General features: G+C 47.7%; 1 protein-coding gene across 3 annotated transcripts in view; it reads right to left on the bottom strand.

Annotated features, from left to right (window-relative positions):
- LOC133359832 (receptor-type tyrosine-protein phosphatase beta-like) overlaps positions 1-6137 on the bottom strand; it is a 425084-nt gene extending 418947 nt beyond the window's left edge. The window contains exons 1-2 of one of the 3 annotated variants that reach the window (XR_009757187.1): positions 5871-6137; positions 5514-5609 (exon numbers count right to left, since the gene is read on the bottom strand). Coding sequence is in view for 1 of the 3 variants with exons in the window: in XM_061578373.1 (XP_061434357.1) it covers positions 5514-5591 (78 nt within the window). In the remaining 2 variants the exon portion in view is untranslated. The remainder of the gene's footprint in view (positions 1-5513; positions 5610-5870) is intronic. The other 2 variants (XM_061578373.1, XM_061578374.1) reach the window with 2 other exon arrangements.
- Between the last annotated feature and the right edge of the window lie 10246 nt (positions 6138-16383).

Below are 16383 nucleotides of genomic sequence, written 5' to 3'. Positions count from 1 at the left end.
TGAGCTCTAATGAAGTTAACACAAGATACCACAAATTTCATAACCGAGTCCCACTTCAGTGATTTACTACACAGCGCTTGTTGGTGGATGAGGCAGTGTATGGCTATTGGATGAGAATGGTTATGTTTGTCCATCTCTTGGTTAATGCGAGCAATTACTCCTTTCTTAGACCCACCATACTAGGAGCACCATCAGTTGTCACACTGGCTAGTTTAGCCCAGTTCAGCTCCAAACCATTCACAGTTTGGCAAACCTTTTCATAGATATCCTCTCTTCTTGGTTCTTTCGGTAAAGTCACGTAGAAGGGAAGTAATAAAATAATAAAAATAAAACATAATAAAATAATTCTCACGACGTTTCGGCCACAACGCAAGCAGCCGTCCTCAGGTGAAAGCCAGGTCTGTCGGGGAGACAGCATCTGAATGAAACAGCACACGAGCTTGGAGCATATATAAGCTGGGTTGGAAACGGGGGAAAGAGCGCCTTGACAAATAATTTGCATATCAAGAGGAATTTAGCATATTTATGGGACATGCAGGATAGTTATTAGTACTACATATGCAGCACGGGCATATGTAGTACTAATCACATTCCTGCATTTCCCATAAATATGCTAAATTCATCTTGATATTGAAATTATTTTGTCAAGGCGCTCTTTCCCCCGCTTCCAACCCAGCTTATATATGCTCCAAGCTCGTGTGCTGTTTCATTCAGACGCTGTCTCCCCAACATACCTGGTTTTCACCTGAGGACGGCTGCTTGCGTTGTGGCCGAAACGTCGTGAGAATTATTTTATTACTTCCCTTCTATGTGACTTTACCGAAAGAACCAAGAAGATGAATCCCTGCAGTCACGAAAGCTTTAAATCGAAAGATATCCTCTCCTGTAGTTGTTCCTTTGATGCTTTGCAGTGCAGCAAGCTCTTCTGTGACTTCGAAATAGTCATTCGTCCTACGAATAAAAATTTGAAGTTGTGCAGAATCACGAACATCATTGCTTTCGTCGAGTGCCAAGGAAAAATAGGAAAGTTTTTTTGTGGAGTTTTGCAAATGCTGATGCAAATTGTCTCCCATTTCTTCAATCCTCCGTGTAATTGTAGGTCCTGAAAGACTCACTGTACTAAATAAATCGGCCTTCTCTGGACACATCTCTTTGGCAACAGAAAGAAGGCATTCTTTAACAAATTCTCCCTCCACGAATGGTCTGCCAGTGCATGCTATTAGCTTGGCAACTTGAAAACTTGCTCGCAGTGATGAAATATTTAGCTGCTTCACAAAACTATTTCGCTGAGTTGTTAATGTATTTTTCAGTTTTAATATTTTATCTTTTCTCACTTCTCCGACCAAACAAGCAAATGTATCTTTATGTTGAGTTTTATAGTGTTGACGTAAATTGTATTCTTTGAACACATACACTATATTCTGGCATATCAGACACACAGCTCTTTCCTTGTACTGCATGAAAAAATAATCATAAGTCCACTGTTCTTTGAATATCCTACACTCCGAGTCAATTTTTCTCTTTCTTGACATCATTGTTTCATAGGGAGTCAAAATTGCTATTAGTAAAATACCAATATATACAGCGCTACAAAAACAATATACCAGCAATAACTTTGCCCACACAGAGACATACAGACTGCACTGCCCATCAATGCAGTCTGATTGGGGGAAACTCCGCCCCCTCTCCCTCTTCCACCAATGACCGTCCTTCTCATGTAGAAAAAAAGTAACAGACAGGCAGCGGCGGCAAAAACACCCGGCGGGCCGGATAAATGTCCTCGGCGGGCCGCATGTGGCCCGCGGGTCGTAGTTTGAGGACCCCTGCTCTAGTGGCTTTCTAATATCGTAAGGAAGAACGTTCCAGACGGCCTTAGAAGCGCATCTAAAAGCATGTGATGCGCTAACCGTCTTTGTCCGATGGCTAGTCAATAGCCACAACGAAGATGACCGGAGGTAGTGCGATTGTTTATGATCCTTGAGATTAGCAAGGTATTGTGGTTCATTTGTGGCAAGCACTTTGTGTGCAGTGAGTGTCACTTTATAATACATTCGTTCAGCAACCGGAAGACAATAGAACTCAGCAAACACTGGACGGACATGATCGGATCTTGTAGTACCCATCATGACACAAGCCAAACAATTGTGTACAACCCTAAGAAATGTTTTTGGGTGAGATCGCATAAATATAAATGCGTCGTTAAACCCGCCACCACCTGAAAGAGTCAGTAAGGTTTGTCACGTCAACAAAACGTGCCAATTAGTTACAAGTTCAGAATACCGGTGTGTTGTGTAAACCGACATTTACAATTCAAGTGCAGATAGTCCCCGAGTTACGATGGTCCGACTTACGATATTTTTGACTTACGATGGGGTGGTCGTAACGCATCTCCATCGTAAGTAGAGGACTACCTGGACTACGTTTCACCTGTCTAAAATATATCAGTAAAGGTGATGTCACCACTGTGGGCTTAGCGGGTGCAAAAGTTACAATGGAGCATGTTAATCAATTAATTTACTGTACCTATTATTGGTTTGGGTTATTCACAGTTAATCGACATACATAATGTATGTACATTATATTAATCTAAGATCATGCAGATAATATGCAGTACCTATTATCGGCTGCTCAAAGTTCATCAACATACAATGGCGGGTTTAAGGTGACATTTATATTTATGCGATCTAACGCACAACCCTTCATTGTGGATAATATTGGTCGTGAATGCCTACTGCTCCATGTTAATTGTGTACACGCCTCAGCTTGGTAGTGTTTGCTGAGGGTTGAGCGGCCTGGGCTGGATACTCGGTCCCAGCCCGCTCCCCCTGGTCCCCAAAAGACGCCGCTCTGCATTGCCTGTGGATGCTGTGGCTAACCAGTCTGTTTTTTTTTATCTAACGAGTCAAAGGTGAGTGATGGAGAAGATGTGGCGGTAATGGAAGCAGGATTGGTTTTCAAGTTCAAGTTCATTTATTAGGTATAGCCCTGTGAGCCATTCGGCTCTTGAATCGGGTGCAACCGCAACAAGCAAAACACATGAACAAGAAAACATCTTAAAGAGACTATGTGCAAACAGAAAATCCAAGAAAAGACAGCAAAATATTGCAGAAAAAGCACCGTACACCAACACTGTGTGCAAAAATCCCAGTGGGATGCAAGTCAAACAACAACAACCACAAGACAATTTAGATTAAGGCCATCAGTCTAACTCTGTTCTACAACAAACAAATATGGCCAAACCAAAAAACTTTTCGAAAATCACCAAAATAAAGCCATAAAAGCAATGAAACAGTGGTCATAGGAACTGTGACCGAATTTTCACAATAAACGACGTCAACAACATGTACTACCAAACTCTGCAGCCATAGCTGGCTGCTTGAGTCACTCCACTTGAGCCACTAAATTGCAGTGGCAGCAAGGGATGTACAACTCCTCTAGAGCAGTTTTGAGTGAAGATCTCATAGGTAGTGATTCAAGTTGCAGTTTATTGGCAATAGCATTCCAGACCCTGGGGGCATCAAAAGCAAAGGCCCTTCCTCCAGTATTTGTACGGCAATAAGGGAATGTGAAGCTGGTAAATGAGCGAAGACCTTAGGTCAAATTTGTTCTTTGAAACAGAGAGGAGATACAGCAGGTAATCTGTGGATTTTTTTTGTAAGTACATCATAAATAAATAAGATCTGATGCACAAGCCGTTTTAACACCCTTCCTAATAAACAATATAAATATTAGTCGTTTTCTGGCACTTTAAATGCATTTCTAAGAGTTATGTTTAAGCTACAGGTGACAGGTGGAGATCATATCAAACGAACAGGTTCCATTGTTTGAGAAAGTATAGGGGTGTGTTGCGTGTGATGGATGACGTTGACAGTGACAGTTTGATGGTTGGAGTGACAATTGGGTCAAAACAGAGCTGAGTTACTGGGTGGGAGACCTACAGCAGTTTGCTGCACCGGTCCTATACACGGGGTGCTCTCCATGGACGAGGAGGCGGCCCCGATGGTGGAACTCGGCTCGCTGGCTGAGCGGCATAGAGCGGTGCTCTTTCATCGACGAGTGCCAAGCCGATGGTGCATTAGAGGGGGGGAGGTGGAGAAGGCTAACGGAGTGAGGAATTTTATCCATGATTGAAGAGACCCTGGCTGATGAGTGAAGGATTCATCCAGCAGTGGAGAAACCCTGGCTGATGATGCCGATGGCGCATTATAGTGGGGGAGAAGACTAGCGTAGTGAGGGATTCATCCAGCAGTGGAGAGACCCTGGGTGGTGTTGCATTAGAGGCGAAGGGGGGAGACGAATAATATAGTGAGGTATTCATCCAGCAGTAGAGAAACCCTGGCTGATGATGCCGATGGCGCATTAGAGTGGGGGAGAAGACTATCGGAGTGAGGGATTCATCCAGCAGTGGAGAGACGCTGGATGATGATGCCCGTGGCGTATTAGAGTGGGGGAGAAGACGAGCAGAGTGAGGCATTCATCCAGCAGTGAAAATACCCTGGCTGATGATGCCGATGGTGTCTTAAGAGGGGGGTGGTTCGGGGAGTTGAGGCATTCATCTATCAGTGGATGCCTATAAAGAATTTAATTCATTGGTTCTGGAGAGTGATTATGTGACACACTCCCCCTTCATTTGATTGGCTAATATCAGCAAGCTCAGTGATTCAGTCGCAGTCTGCTTTTATTGTACCACAGCACCCCTTAAATAAAATAAAAAGATTTAAGTTCAAATTGCGTCAGTGCATCCATTCCCCAGCTTGGTAAACCACAGCAAAAACAGTCCCAGACCACTCCAAGACAACACACAGTCGCTCAATTAAATTGTACGCTAACATTAAACGAGCGATACATTTTTAAGAATTAAATTTACAAATCGCATTTGCAAACGTGACTGCTGTGTCCAGGGCACTAATCTTCTGCTCCAGAATATTCTTTTGAAGGACGAAGTGTCAGAGATAATGAGTCATTCTCCACGAGGGATAAGAGGAAACCGGAGCACCCGGAAAAAACCACCACACCTTGCGCGAGGGGGCAACGCTCTATCCCCCCCTCTTCCCCTTACTGTACAGATGGAACCAGATTACAAGTACTCCACCTGCCGCGCTGCCTTCTGCTAGGACAACCAGGAGTATAATCACCTCGTCGAGGCCCACTCACAGGTACAAGGTTTGGGAGTGTGGAACAAATGGAGATTAGTCCACATACTTTGCTGCTGTACTACCTTCTCCCGATAGTGCCAGGGTATAAGCACCTCGCTGACTCCCACGGATGCGACAGAAGTTCAACGTCCAACAAACGACTAAAAGGGATGCCCATTTGTTAGTCGAAACGACAAGAGTCCACAAATCCTCAAGCTGTCACGCAAACTATGGCATCCGTTGCTGACCCTTATTGTCCCCAAATCAAATCACGTTTCAGTCCCCCCACCGCCGCTCCCCAACTCGGCCTCAAACCTATGAAACGAATCATATTCCAGCCCCTTCGTCCCGATGCCCCACAAGCAGTGTCCAACTTACCGTGCCGAGCATCAGCATCAGCAGCAGCAGCTGCGATGATCCGGACAGAAGCCGGGACGGCGGGGCCAAGCGGCCCATGTCCACGCTTTTCCGGTGCTGGAAGGGAAGAAGGACCAGTTGGTAATTGGCTGTGGCACGTTTCTCCTCGGTCTAGGACTTTTATACTACTCAGCCTTCTTTTTTTACCTTCTACTCTCTCCTCATATTTGTTTAAACAAAAGCTAAAAAAACGTTCGGCAATGTGGACTCACTCCATACACCCAATTTTGCCTCTGTCAAACATCGGGTAATTTAAGTGTAGCCAACACATGGAGTAAAAAGTTATATATATTGTTTTAAATAATATACTGCAGGTACCGGATTGATGGGTATAAGCTTGCCTGTTGCCGTTTGCCCGCCAGCCCGATGTCACCACGTATGTCGTGAGACAGCGATTTCGCTCAAAGGTGCGTTTCGTTGGCCAGACGAGGGGTTAAGTGGACAAAGTGGAGGCGTACTTTGCAGCGAGTAATGATCAGATTGATCAGGACACAACCCGCAAGTGAGGAAATCACCGTCACACATCAATGAGCCTCCAGAATCCAAGCGAGCCAACATGTGCAGCAGAGTTCCTTGTTGTATAATTTGCATAGCACGTGATGATGATCTTGCTGTTTTCTCCGAGATGTCACCGACAGACAACAGAAAAAAGAAGGACCAGAATTGGAGATTGTTACACAAGTAGTAGACATCATTATTGTACGAAATGGAGGGGTTTGTTTTGGGTTAGATCGCGTAAGTATAAATGTGCCGTTAACCCGCCACCAGTCGATGCAGCCAATTAGTAAGGGTTTGTAACGTAAATAAAACGTGCCAATTCGTGACTACTTCAGCCCATTGGTGTGTTGGAGAGTAAATCCAAAGCATTTACAATTGGAGTACTGTGACGTTACCCTGGAAACTACATCCAGCAGCATCATCGGACGATTTTGCTACAATTCTGGCAAACCATACTAATTGGCTGTGTTGGATGGTGGCGGGTCAACAACACACGTATACTTACGCGATCTAACTCATAGCAACCTTTATAATGAATAATATTGGTCGCGAAAGCCTACAAGTCAAACTGATCATGATTGTAAGCATACCATTGGCTTTAACCTTTCCAGCAATAATGCAAGCAGGAAGTTAACATGTCCATGCACCAAAAAGACACCAAGGCACCCTCAAGTCTGCATTCCCCACAGATCATGCTTGTTGTAAAACATGTAAACAGATACTGTATTGGTAATACTAATAATAATGTATGCCTTATCCTTGACAATGATTGGCTTACACCAGAGCTACAGCCTCTAATATGGCCGTGTCTTGCCAAAAGGAAAACATGCTTTCATTATCAAAGCACGTCCACTTGCATATGTTACCACACGCGTGATATGTGGCTAATGCAGACTTGATGATCCCTTGTAATTGGTGTGTCTCTTCGGTGTTTGAAAATCTTAACACATTGGTCGCGAAAGCCTACGTGTTAAACTGATCTTAACACCTCCTCCTCTATCCTTGCCGGAAAGGTTAAAGCCAATTCAATGCTTAAAATCATGATGTCGACAAGTTTATCTTGCCCTTGTCTCTCAGTGTCACCCCCCACCCCCCCTGCCTCTTCCACCATCACCACGTGCTATGCAAAGTACACAACCGGATCAGAGCCACCAAAAAGGACAAAGCACGCCTCCACTTCCTCACTTAACCCCTCTTCTGGCCAACGAAACATATCGTTGAGCCAAAACGCGGTCTCACAACATACGTGGTGACATCGGGCAGTTGAGCAAGTAGCAACAGACGAGCATATACAAACCAAACTATTTTTTACGTTACCATGTAAGGCCCACTACTCATTTGAGGCTGAATCGACCTAGGGGAGGCCCGGGACCGGTTCAAAAAATCGTCACTGACTTTGGTGGCTGTGAGTGGGAATTGAACTTGGGTCTCTGTCGAATTCGTAGTGCGGTGCACTAATCTAAACTAATTTTTTATTTCACCAGGTAAGGACCCGTGAGATATGTCGCTCTTTTTTCAGAAGTGCCCTAGCTATCACAATTGAAGTGGCTGCTATCATCATCACGTGTACTTTCTTTGCAGCCAAATACGCTGAATGGAGAGGGGAAAACCGGAGGACGCGGAGAAAAATCCACGCGACCACCACGGGGAGAAAGAGAGACGCAAACTTGAAAGAGACAGCAGGTGTCAGGGTCGGAATTACACCCACAACTTCCTGCATACCAGGCGACGGAGTTAACATTTCCTTGCCACCGTTGCGCCCATATAAGCACGTAAGGGGCCGTCCATAAATGACGTCACGCGATTTAGGACGATTTTTTACCCCCCCCCCCCCCCTCGTCACACGGCGTCACAAAAAGTCATACCCCCCCCTCAAATATTACATCACAAAGCTCTGCCCCCCCCCCCCAAAAATGCTTCAAATCGCTTTAAACTATTGTCATTGTAGTGTGTATTTAATGTGGCGCTGCATGTCTGATGTTGTATAGGAGAAAACATTTATCAAAAAATATATTTAATTAAGTAGAACGTGTTGTCTATATTTATTTAAAGTTGCGCATTTTGATGTGACGTCACATTTATCACCCCTCATCACACATCGTCACAAATGTCTGACCCTCCCCCCCCTAGGTGCGTGACGTAATTTATGGACGGCCCCTAAGGCATACAATGCCATACCTGAAATATACCCGTGTGTCGCTCCATTTAAAATACCAAAAATACAATAGGCGACCCTAACGCCTACTGTATATTTGTCGTTTGCGTGTCTCTCTCTCATCATCATCACGGTGGCTAGGATATGTTAATTACCTCACCTGCTATGAAGGACGTGGGTTCGATCCTGACCCTGACGCCTGCTGTATATTTGGAGTTTGCGTGTCTCTTTCACTCATCATCATAACTAACGGTGGTTAGGAGATGTCAACTACCTTGCCTGGTATGCAGGAGGTCGTGAGTTCGATCCCGACCCTGACAACGCCTGCTGCTGTATATTTGTAGTCTGCGTCTCTCTCTATCCCCGTGGTGGTTGCGTGTATTTTTCTTCGGGTCCTCTGGTTCCCCCCCCCCCTCCATATTTAGAATCAAAACCAATTTTTTTTTAAGTAATCTACCTATTGAACTATCATTTGTGATAGCCAGGTCGCTTCTGAAGAAGAGCTACATAGCTCAGTGGTGGCCTTACCTGGTAACAATAAAAAGTTCCGTTTTATAGGAGGCGATTGACCACAAATTGGAGCTAAAATATTCACTGCCGACACATGTTCCGTCCCACAGCATAACCCCCATGGGTCAACTGAGACGAACATTACGTACTGGACTAGAAATACCGATCTTATCTCTTACCAGGATTGTGTGATGGTCTCCCCTTACAAATGCCTGCTGTCTCTTAGGGCCAGTAGTTGCGACGTGGATTGTTACGGAAAAGCAATAAAATATATTTCATACCACATTGGGGTGTATGAACATTTGCCGTCTGCTTATAAGTGGGCATTAATGTGGCTGTGCTCGTGGCAGCCTGCGATCCAGCTCTGTGGAGACGGCAGCGAGGGTTGGATCGCACACAGAAGTTGCCAAAGCTGCCTTTCCCTGGGCGACGAGGGGGATGTCGCACCCCTCTGGCAACGCCTTGAAAAGGCAGGTACAGTGAGTGGACTTAATCGCCATCTGTTTCAATGTGTACGGTGTGGGGGGGGATAGAGCGTTGCTCCCTCGCGCAAGCGAGTGGGTTTCCTATGCCCGTATACTTAACACTACCCGTATATTTAATACTGCATGTAGACTTAATATTGACCATAGACTTACACTGCCCGTAGACCTAACACTGCCCCATGGACTTAACGCTGACCATAGACTTAACATTGACCATAGACTTAACATTGACCGTAGACTTAACACTGCCCATACACTTAGTACTTCCCGTAGATTTAACACTGCCTGTAGACTGCCCATATACACATTGACTATAGACTTAAGACTACATATGTAGTGACATAAGAAGGGAGGGGCTGCTGTAGGCTCTGGGTTCCCAGGTGGGTCCAGACGCGTAATCCCCTGGGCGCCAGGCGTTGGGTTCCCAGGGGGTCCAGACGCTTAAGCCTCTGGGCGCCGCCAACGGGGGGGGGCTGTGTGTGCTCTGTGGGATGTCTGGTGGCGCACACGGCCCCACCCCTCGTTGGGGACTGGGCATATAAGCGGAGCTCCCTGGACGATCGGGGCGAGTTGTAACTCAAGACCCAAGACCCACGACCAGCCATCTGAAGACCCTGGGATGCTGCGAGAGCCAGCGCTGGGACTCTGGAACTCCCGACGCTACGACCTTGTGAGGGCGAGCGGAGCCAGAGTAGAGTATCTAGAGTATCTAGGCTGTGTAGCTAGGCTGTGTACCTAGGCTGTAACAGAGTATCAGGACTGTTGGAGTGTTGTATTGTAATAAAGAAGTTACATCTACAAGTGTCTCCGGAACCTGTTACATTTGGCGTCAGAAGTGGCAATGGAGACAAGAGGTGAACCACGTACCTTCAGTCCTGACGGCGATGAAGAGGAGCAGGCAGCGATGGGGCGGCCAACGCCGGCCGACAGCGATGCTGCACCGCCGGCCGACAACAACGCCGCACCGCCGGCTAAGCAGCTGTCTGCTCCGCCGACCGTCCCCTTTCCAGCGTCGGGAGCAGAGATGGAGGAGGCGCTGCTTCGCCTCGCAGAGGTGCTCTGCGCCACCGCCTCCCTCCGGGGCGAGATGCGGTGCTCGCGGCCGATGGCGGGAGGGAGAGAGGAGGCGCGGCGCTCGCCCGAGCCCGCCGCCGCCATTCCCCCCACGGATGTGAGGGATACTTCCGGGTGTGTCGTCACTTCCACCAGAGGAGCAGTGACCGCTGGGAGCGACGTCACTTCCGGGCCCAGCGTGTGCCAACCCGACGACGCCGCGTCATCAGTGCTGCGTCCCTCACCGCCGGGTGACAGCTGTTGGCAACCTAGCACGCCGCGTCATCAGCGCTGCGACCGGACTGTGAGGGCGCCATTCTTACTGTAACCGGCGCCGGGGCCGGCACATGGACCGACACGCAGCTCGCCGCCTTTGCTGCTCTGGCCAAAGGTTGGAGGTCGGGAGACCAGGCCCCTGACATTTCGTACATTTACGCGCTCCGGATTAATGATTTTTTTGTTGATATTTTCTTCGTTGTCGTCGGGGAGTCGTGACTGTTGTTGGGTAAACTGTGTGGAGCTTCGCTCGTGAGTGTTGTCAATGTGTGTGCGAAACTTTGCTTGTGATTGTTAACAATGTATGGTTTATATTGAGCTTTGTTCGTGATTGTTAATGTATAGCTTGTGCTGTCATTGTTAACGATGTATATACTGTATGGGGCATTTATCTTGAGATGGTGACATGCTGCCAAGGATTGGAATTGTCATGCTGGTTCTCAAATATCTTGGGGTGCAGATCCTGACCAGGATGGCCCAGCGGGTGTTGCGTGTCTAACACGAGAGTTGTGGTCCCGTCATGCTATGGCTGACGGCTTGACCTGACAGCCCGGAGATAGAGACACTCCGTGGCATGTCTAGCCTAGTGGGCTGTGTGCTCACATGGCTCGGAGAGTGTGGTCCCGTCATGCTATGGCTGACGGCTTGACCTGACAGCCCGGAGATTGAAACACTCCGTGGCATGTCTAGCCTAGTGGGCTGTGCGCTCACATGGCTCGGAGAGTGTGGTCCCGTCATGGAATAGCTGACGGCTTGACCTGACGGCCCGGAGGTTGAGACCCTCCGTGGTACGTCTGGAGCAGTAGGCTCACCCTGACGGCCCGGAGATTGAAACACTCCGAGGCGCGTTGAAACAGTGGGCTGGAGATTCGTGGTGTTCAGGTGTAGTTGTCCCGTTACGTTGGGACTGTATCCCTCAGTTGTTAGGGTGCATGTTGTGCAGGGAGTGAACAATGGGTCGTCTCAGATCGGTCGGTACAGCTATATGCTGCGATGCGAGTCTTGGAGAGAGATTGGGTCTCAGATCGGTCGGTACAGCTATATGCTGCGATGCGAGTCTTGGAGAGAGGTTGGGTCTCAGATCGGTCGGTACAGCTATATGCTGCGATGCGAGTCTTGGAGAGAGACTGGGTTGAAGTCCCCCCCGATATGGCCGACGTGCGCGGTTTTAGGATGGAGACGCCACGTTGGAAAGGCGGGGGGTGCAAACGGTTGACATGTAATGTCGGTGGTGGTCCTCATTGAGGGCTGCTGGGACGCAAGCACGGGATGCCTTTTGGAGATGCGGTTCATGCGTGCGGCCACCATTTATGGACAGGAGCAGGCAGATTTATTTTGTTTGTGTCATGTAAATTTTATATATATATATTTTTAAAATGTAGATACTGGAGCAGCCCTGAAGTACGACTTCTTTGCCCAGTACATGGGTCGGCCCTGAAGTACGACTTCTCGACCCGGGACGTAGACAGACGTCCGGATAAGTGCGTGTAGAGGGATGCTCGACATGTTGGTCTTCGCCTTCTCTCCACCTGACGGATGGGAGGCTGGCAGGGTGGTGTGGATCCCTGCCATCCATGCGGTGATTGTGTGATTTCGGTTCGATTACCGGTGTTGGTTGGGCATCCAACACGTCGGAATCTGTATATTTGTTGTTGTTAATTCCCCGTTTTCTATGCGGATCCCGAGGAGGGCTAGGTGGGCCGCGGGTCGTTTGTTCACGTGTCATTGCTTCACCTTTTTGTTGATTGATGCTTGTATATAGTGTAGAGTTGTACAGGTTGGTTATGGTATTTATGGTTGCTTTCGTGTTCTCTTTTCTTTTCCTGTTGAAGCTCGCGTATTTTTTTTCTTCTCTCTCTCCCTTTCGTTAATTTAAACTTTCTAATTATTGACAGCCGGGACGGCTGGAGGCTACATAGAGGGGGGTAATGTAGTGACATAAGAAGGGAGGGGCTGCTGTAGGCTCTGGGTTCCCAGGTGGGTCCAGACGCGTAATCCCCTGGGCGCCAGGCGCTGGGTTCCCAGGGGGTCCAGACGCTTAAGCCTCTGGGCGCCGCCAACGGGGGGGGGCTGTGTGTGCTCTGTGGGATGTCTGGTGGCGCACACGGCCCCACCCCTCGTTGGGGACTGGGCATATAAGCGGAGCTCCCTGGACGATCGGGGCGAGTTGTAACTCAAGACCCAAGACCCACGACCAGCCATCTGAAGACCCTGGGATGCTGCGAGAGCCAGCGCTGGGACTCTGGAACTCCCGACGCTACGACCTTGTGAGGACGAGCGGAGCCAGAGTAGAGTATCTAGAGTATCTAGGCTGTGTAGCTAGGCTGTGTACCTAGGCTGTAACAGAGTATCAGGACTGTTGGAGTGTTGTATTGTAATAAAGAAGTTACATCTACAAGTGTCTCCGGAACCTGTTACACATATACTGTAGGCTCAACACTGTCCATAGACTTGACACTGCTCATAAACTGAACACTACACATAGACTTAACTTAACACTGCCCATCGACTTAACACTTCCCATAGACTTAATACTGCCCATAGACTCAACACTGCCCATAGATTCAACACTGCCCATAGACTTAATACTGCCCATAGACTTAGCACTACAAATAGACTTAACACTGCCCATCGACTTAACACTGCCCATCGACTGCACCCTGTCTATAGGCTAAACGAAACCATGTTATTAATTGATGACATCTTCTCACCACTTGCGGGGATTGGTGAAGAGCTTATGCAGTACAGAAAGTGAACTAATCTCCATCTGTTTCCATCTGTATGGGAGAAGGGATATAGTGTTAACCCTCGCCAAGGCCAATACGATTGTTTAACACGTAGGATTCGGCGACTGATATTATTCCCAATAGAGGTTTTTTTGGGTTAGATCGCGTAAATATAAATTAGTCATTTAACCCGTCACAGCCCAACCCAGGCTGGCTGTAAATGCCAGAGAAACGACACAGTACTCGAATCGTAAATGTTGTTGTGGGTTTACTCTCCAACACACAACCGGTTAGTGCTGAACTAGTTAACTGCATAGGCCAAGTTTTTTTGTTTACTTGACAAAACCTTTAGTCATTGGCCATGTCGGGTGGTGGCGGTGATGGTGGCGGCTGGTTTGACGACACACACATTTATATTTACGAAATCTTTAACACCCCCCCCCCCCCCACTAAAAAAATAACCCTCTGTTATAGAGATAAGATTATATGGGGGCAGTGGTGTCATTTGACGGAGTCTCCTCCCCTCCACAGTTGCCGGCTGTCATCTCCCCGAAATATCCGAACCGAGTGAATGATCGTCCCCCAGGATACCAACATCCTTCCTAAAAAAGGGGCGAGACTTCTCCACCACGATTCAGGGTCTGTAGGGGGTTAGAGGCGGTGGAGTGGTGTGGAGGGGTGGCGGGAGGGGGGTGGTGTGTTGAGGACGGGGGAGGCTACAGAGGACGCGGTTATAAACCAGACGATCACCGCATTGCGTGCTTTCAGATGGTATATTCACTACACTGTACACTACACTATACACTACACAGTACACTGCTATACAGTACACTACTATAGATTACACTACTATACAGTGGCAGCTCCTGCAAAATCTCTCAGGGGGGGCAAATGTCTGGATGATTGATAAGGATAAGGTCCACCCATGCAATGGATAAATTAACAGCTTAAGCATGTAAAGGCAACTTCACTTCTTTAATATTAATGAAAAATAAGGTTACTCTTACAATACATCTTGTTTGTTTCTATACTCACTATTATTACAATCCACTAAGTTTATTTTATTAAAGATTCCACTAGGTGGCGACAAATAATATTGTTGACTGAAACGTGCTTACGTATGATGATGTAAGCACGTTAGTGCGAGCCCTCCCGGAAGCCATAGAGAATGCATTGGAGCGCCCGCCGTTCGAAAAAAACATCTTTGAATGTAAGTCTATGGGAACACTCTGGGCGATTCTCAGCCAGAGTGAAATCGCCCAAAAAGAGGCGGTACTCCACAGAACGTGACATGACGCTGATTGGACTATATCCAGAGGCACAGTAACGGCTCGCGTAACTCTGGGTTCAATGACATTGGTAGGTGCGTCGCTCAATCGCCCTAATGAAGAAACCGCCCCTGCTACTATACACTATACAACTATACTCTACACCACACTATACACTACTGTACACGACACCACTATACACTACACTCTACTATACTAAACTACGATACACTGCACTAATATACACTACACGATACACTACACCCCACTATACACTACACTTCTGGCTAACCATCGAAAACGATGGTCATTGCATCATGCGGCGCTTTCAGATGCGCTTCTATGGCCGTCTGGAACGCTCTTCCCTTCCGATGTTTATAAGCCACTAGGAGCTACGCACTTTTACATCATCATTTAGATTGTCGAACTAATTTATTTAGAACTGCTGCTTGTTGTTGTTGTGTTTAGTTTGTTGTCCATTCCCCCACTGCACTTGCAATTGGCGTGGTTGGCTATGTACGGTGTGAAAGAAGTTCAACGTACACACACACAGTGATGATGATGATGAATTGCTCGATCTGTCTATCCAAGAGAGTCACGCCAAGTCACGGGACTCTTATTCTCGAGAGGCCTGCCACTGCCACATTGGGTTTTACTTTGTATTAAGATTTTAGTTCATTAAAGAGAGATGCAAACTATCTGAGGCGTACCGGCTTCTGCTTTCAGCGACAGATAGTGGACGACCTGAGACTCTGGCGCTATGAAAGCAAAGAGTGAATCGGCCAATCCCCAACAAGTCATGGGCCCCGATTTTGAATTCCACCTCTCAAGGGGTCAGATCCCTCCCCGTGAGAACTGTCCAATTCAAATTTCTACACGGGGCCTACAGCAGAGGGCTAAGTTTAGTGCAGCTCGTCTCCAGACTGCCTGAGGTGCCCTCCAGGTGTAATACACGATTACGAACATGCTTTATGGTCATGTTCAACTATTGGGGGTATTCAATAATATTAACAATACATCTGTACAATTAATGCAGAAACTACCCTGTGGGGCCTAAGAGAAGTGGGGCTGACTCGAGAATTTTACTTTTGTTGTTGATAATAGGTTTATCCACTTTTTTCTGGCAACAAAACAGGTGTTAAGATGTAAAAACACCAAACTTAAATCTTTTTACAAGTGTAATGTGAGCGTAAACGGAAGTTCGCTGCTGGGCTCTGGCCCAATCATACGGCCCGGGGTATTGGGGGGCGGAGCCCAGTATAGGGGCATATGGGAAGGGCCCGCCGTTCACCTCGGGTCCAATCGGAAGCAAGGTGAATGGGGGTGGAGCCAGCAGGGCGCTATGGGAAGGCCGGATCTGACGGTCCGGAAGGGGAGGAGACAGGATCATGTGGTAAAGGGGATATAGGTGGGAGCCCGGAAGGGCTCCGGGTCAGTTGTTGGAGTGAAGAAGCTGGACCACGTTGGGTGGCCGGAGGGGATCCGCGCCATCAGCCACGTGGCTGGAGGAGCTTCGGCACACCGTCGGCCAGCGGTGTGCTGAGTGGGGAGGGGGGGGCGGAAGGACTGACGAGGGAGCGCGTGCAGGGCGCGCGTGAGGAGACGCTGGTCCGCTGTCAGGACCAGCGGGGTGCGAGCAAGAAGCTAAATAAAGAGCAACGGAGACCAGCAGTGTGTGACAAAGTCATTTAGTACACAAGTTATCATGTCTGCATTAACCACAATGAATGTGGTCAGAATACAAAAAATGCCTTTTGGCGTCCTCTGGTCTAACACCGTTTGAGACGAGGCTCCAAATAAAGCTGTCTCTGGTGTGGACCAATCAGTTTCAAAGACAATGCATAAATTACCAGAGTATCG

The sequence above is a fragment of the Lethenteron reissneri genome, chromosome 66 (genome assembly GCF_015708825.2).
Source record: "Lethenteron reissneri isolate LAM-NWPU_2019-01 chromosome 66, ASM1570882v1, whole genome shotgun sequence".
Classification (NCBI taxonomy): domain Eukaryota; kingdom Metazoa; phylum Chordata; class Hyperoartia; order Petromyzontiformes; family Petromyzontidae; genus Lethenteron; species Lethenteron reissneri.
This window is presented reverse-complemented; position numbering and strand designations above follow the sequence as displayed.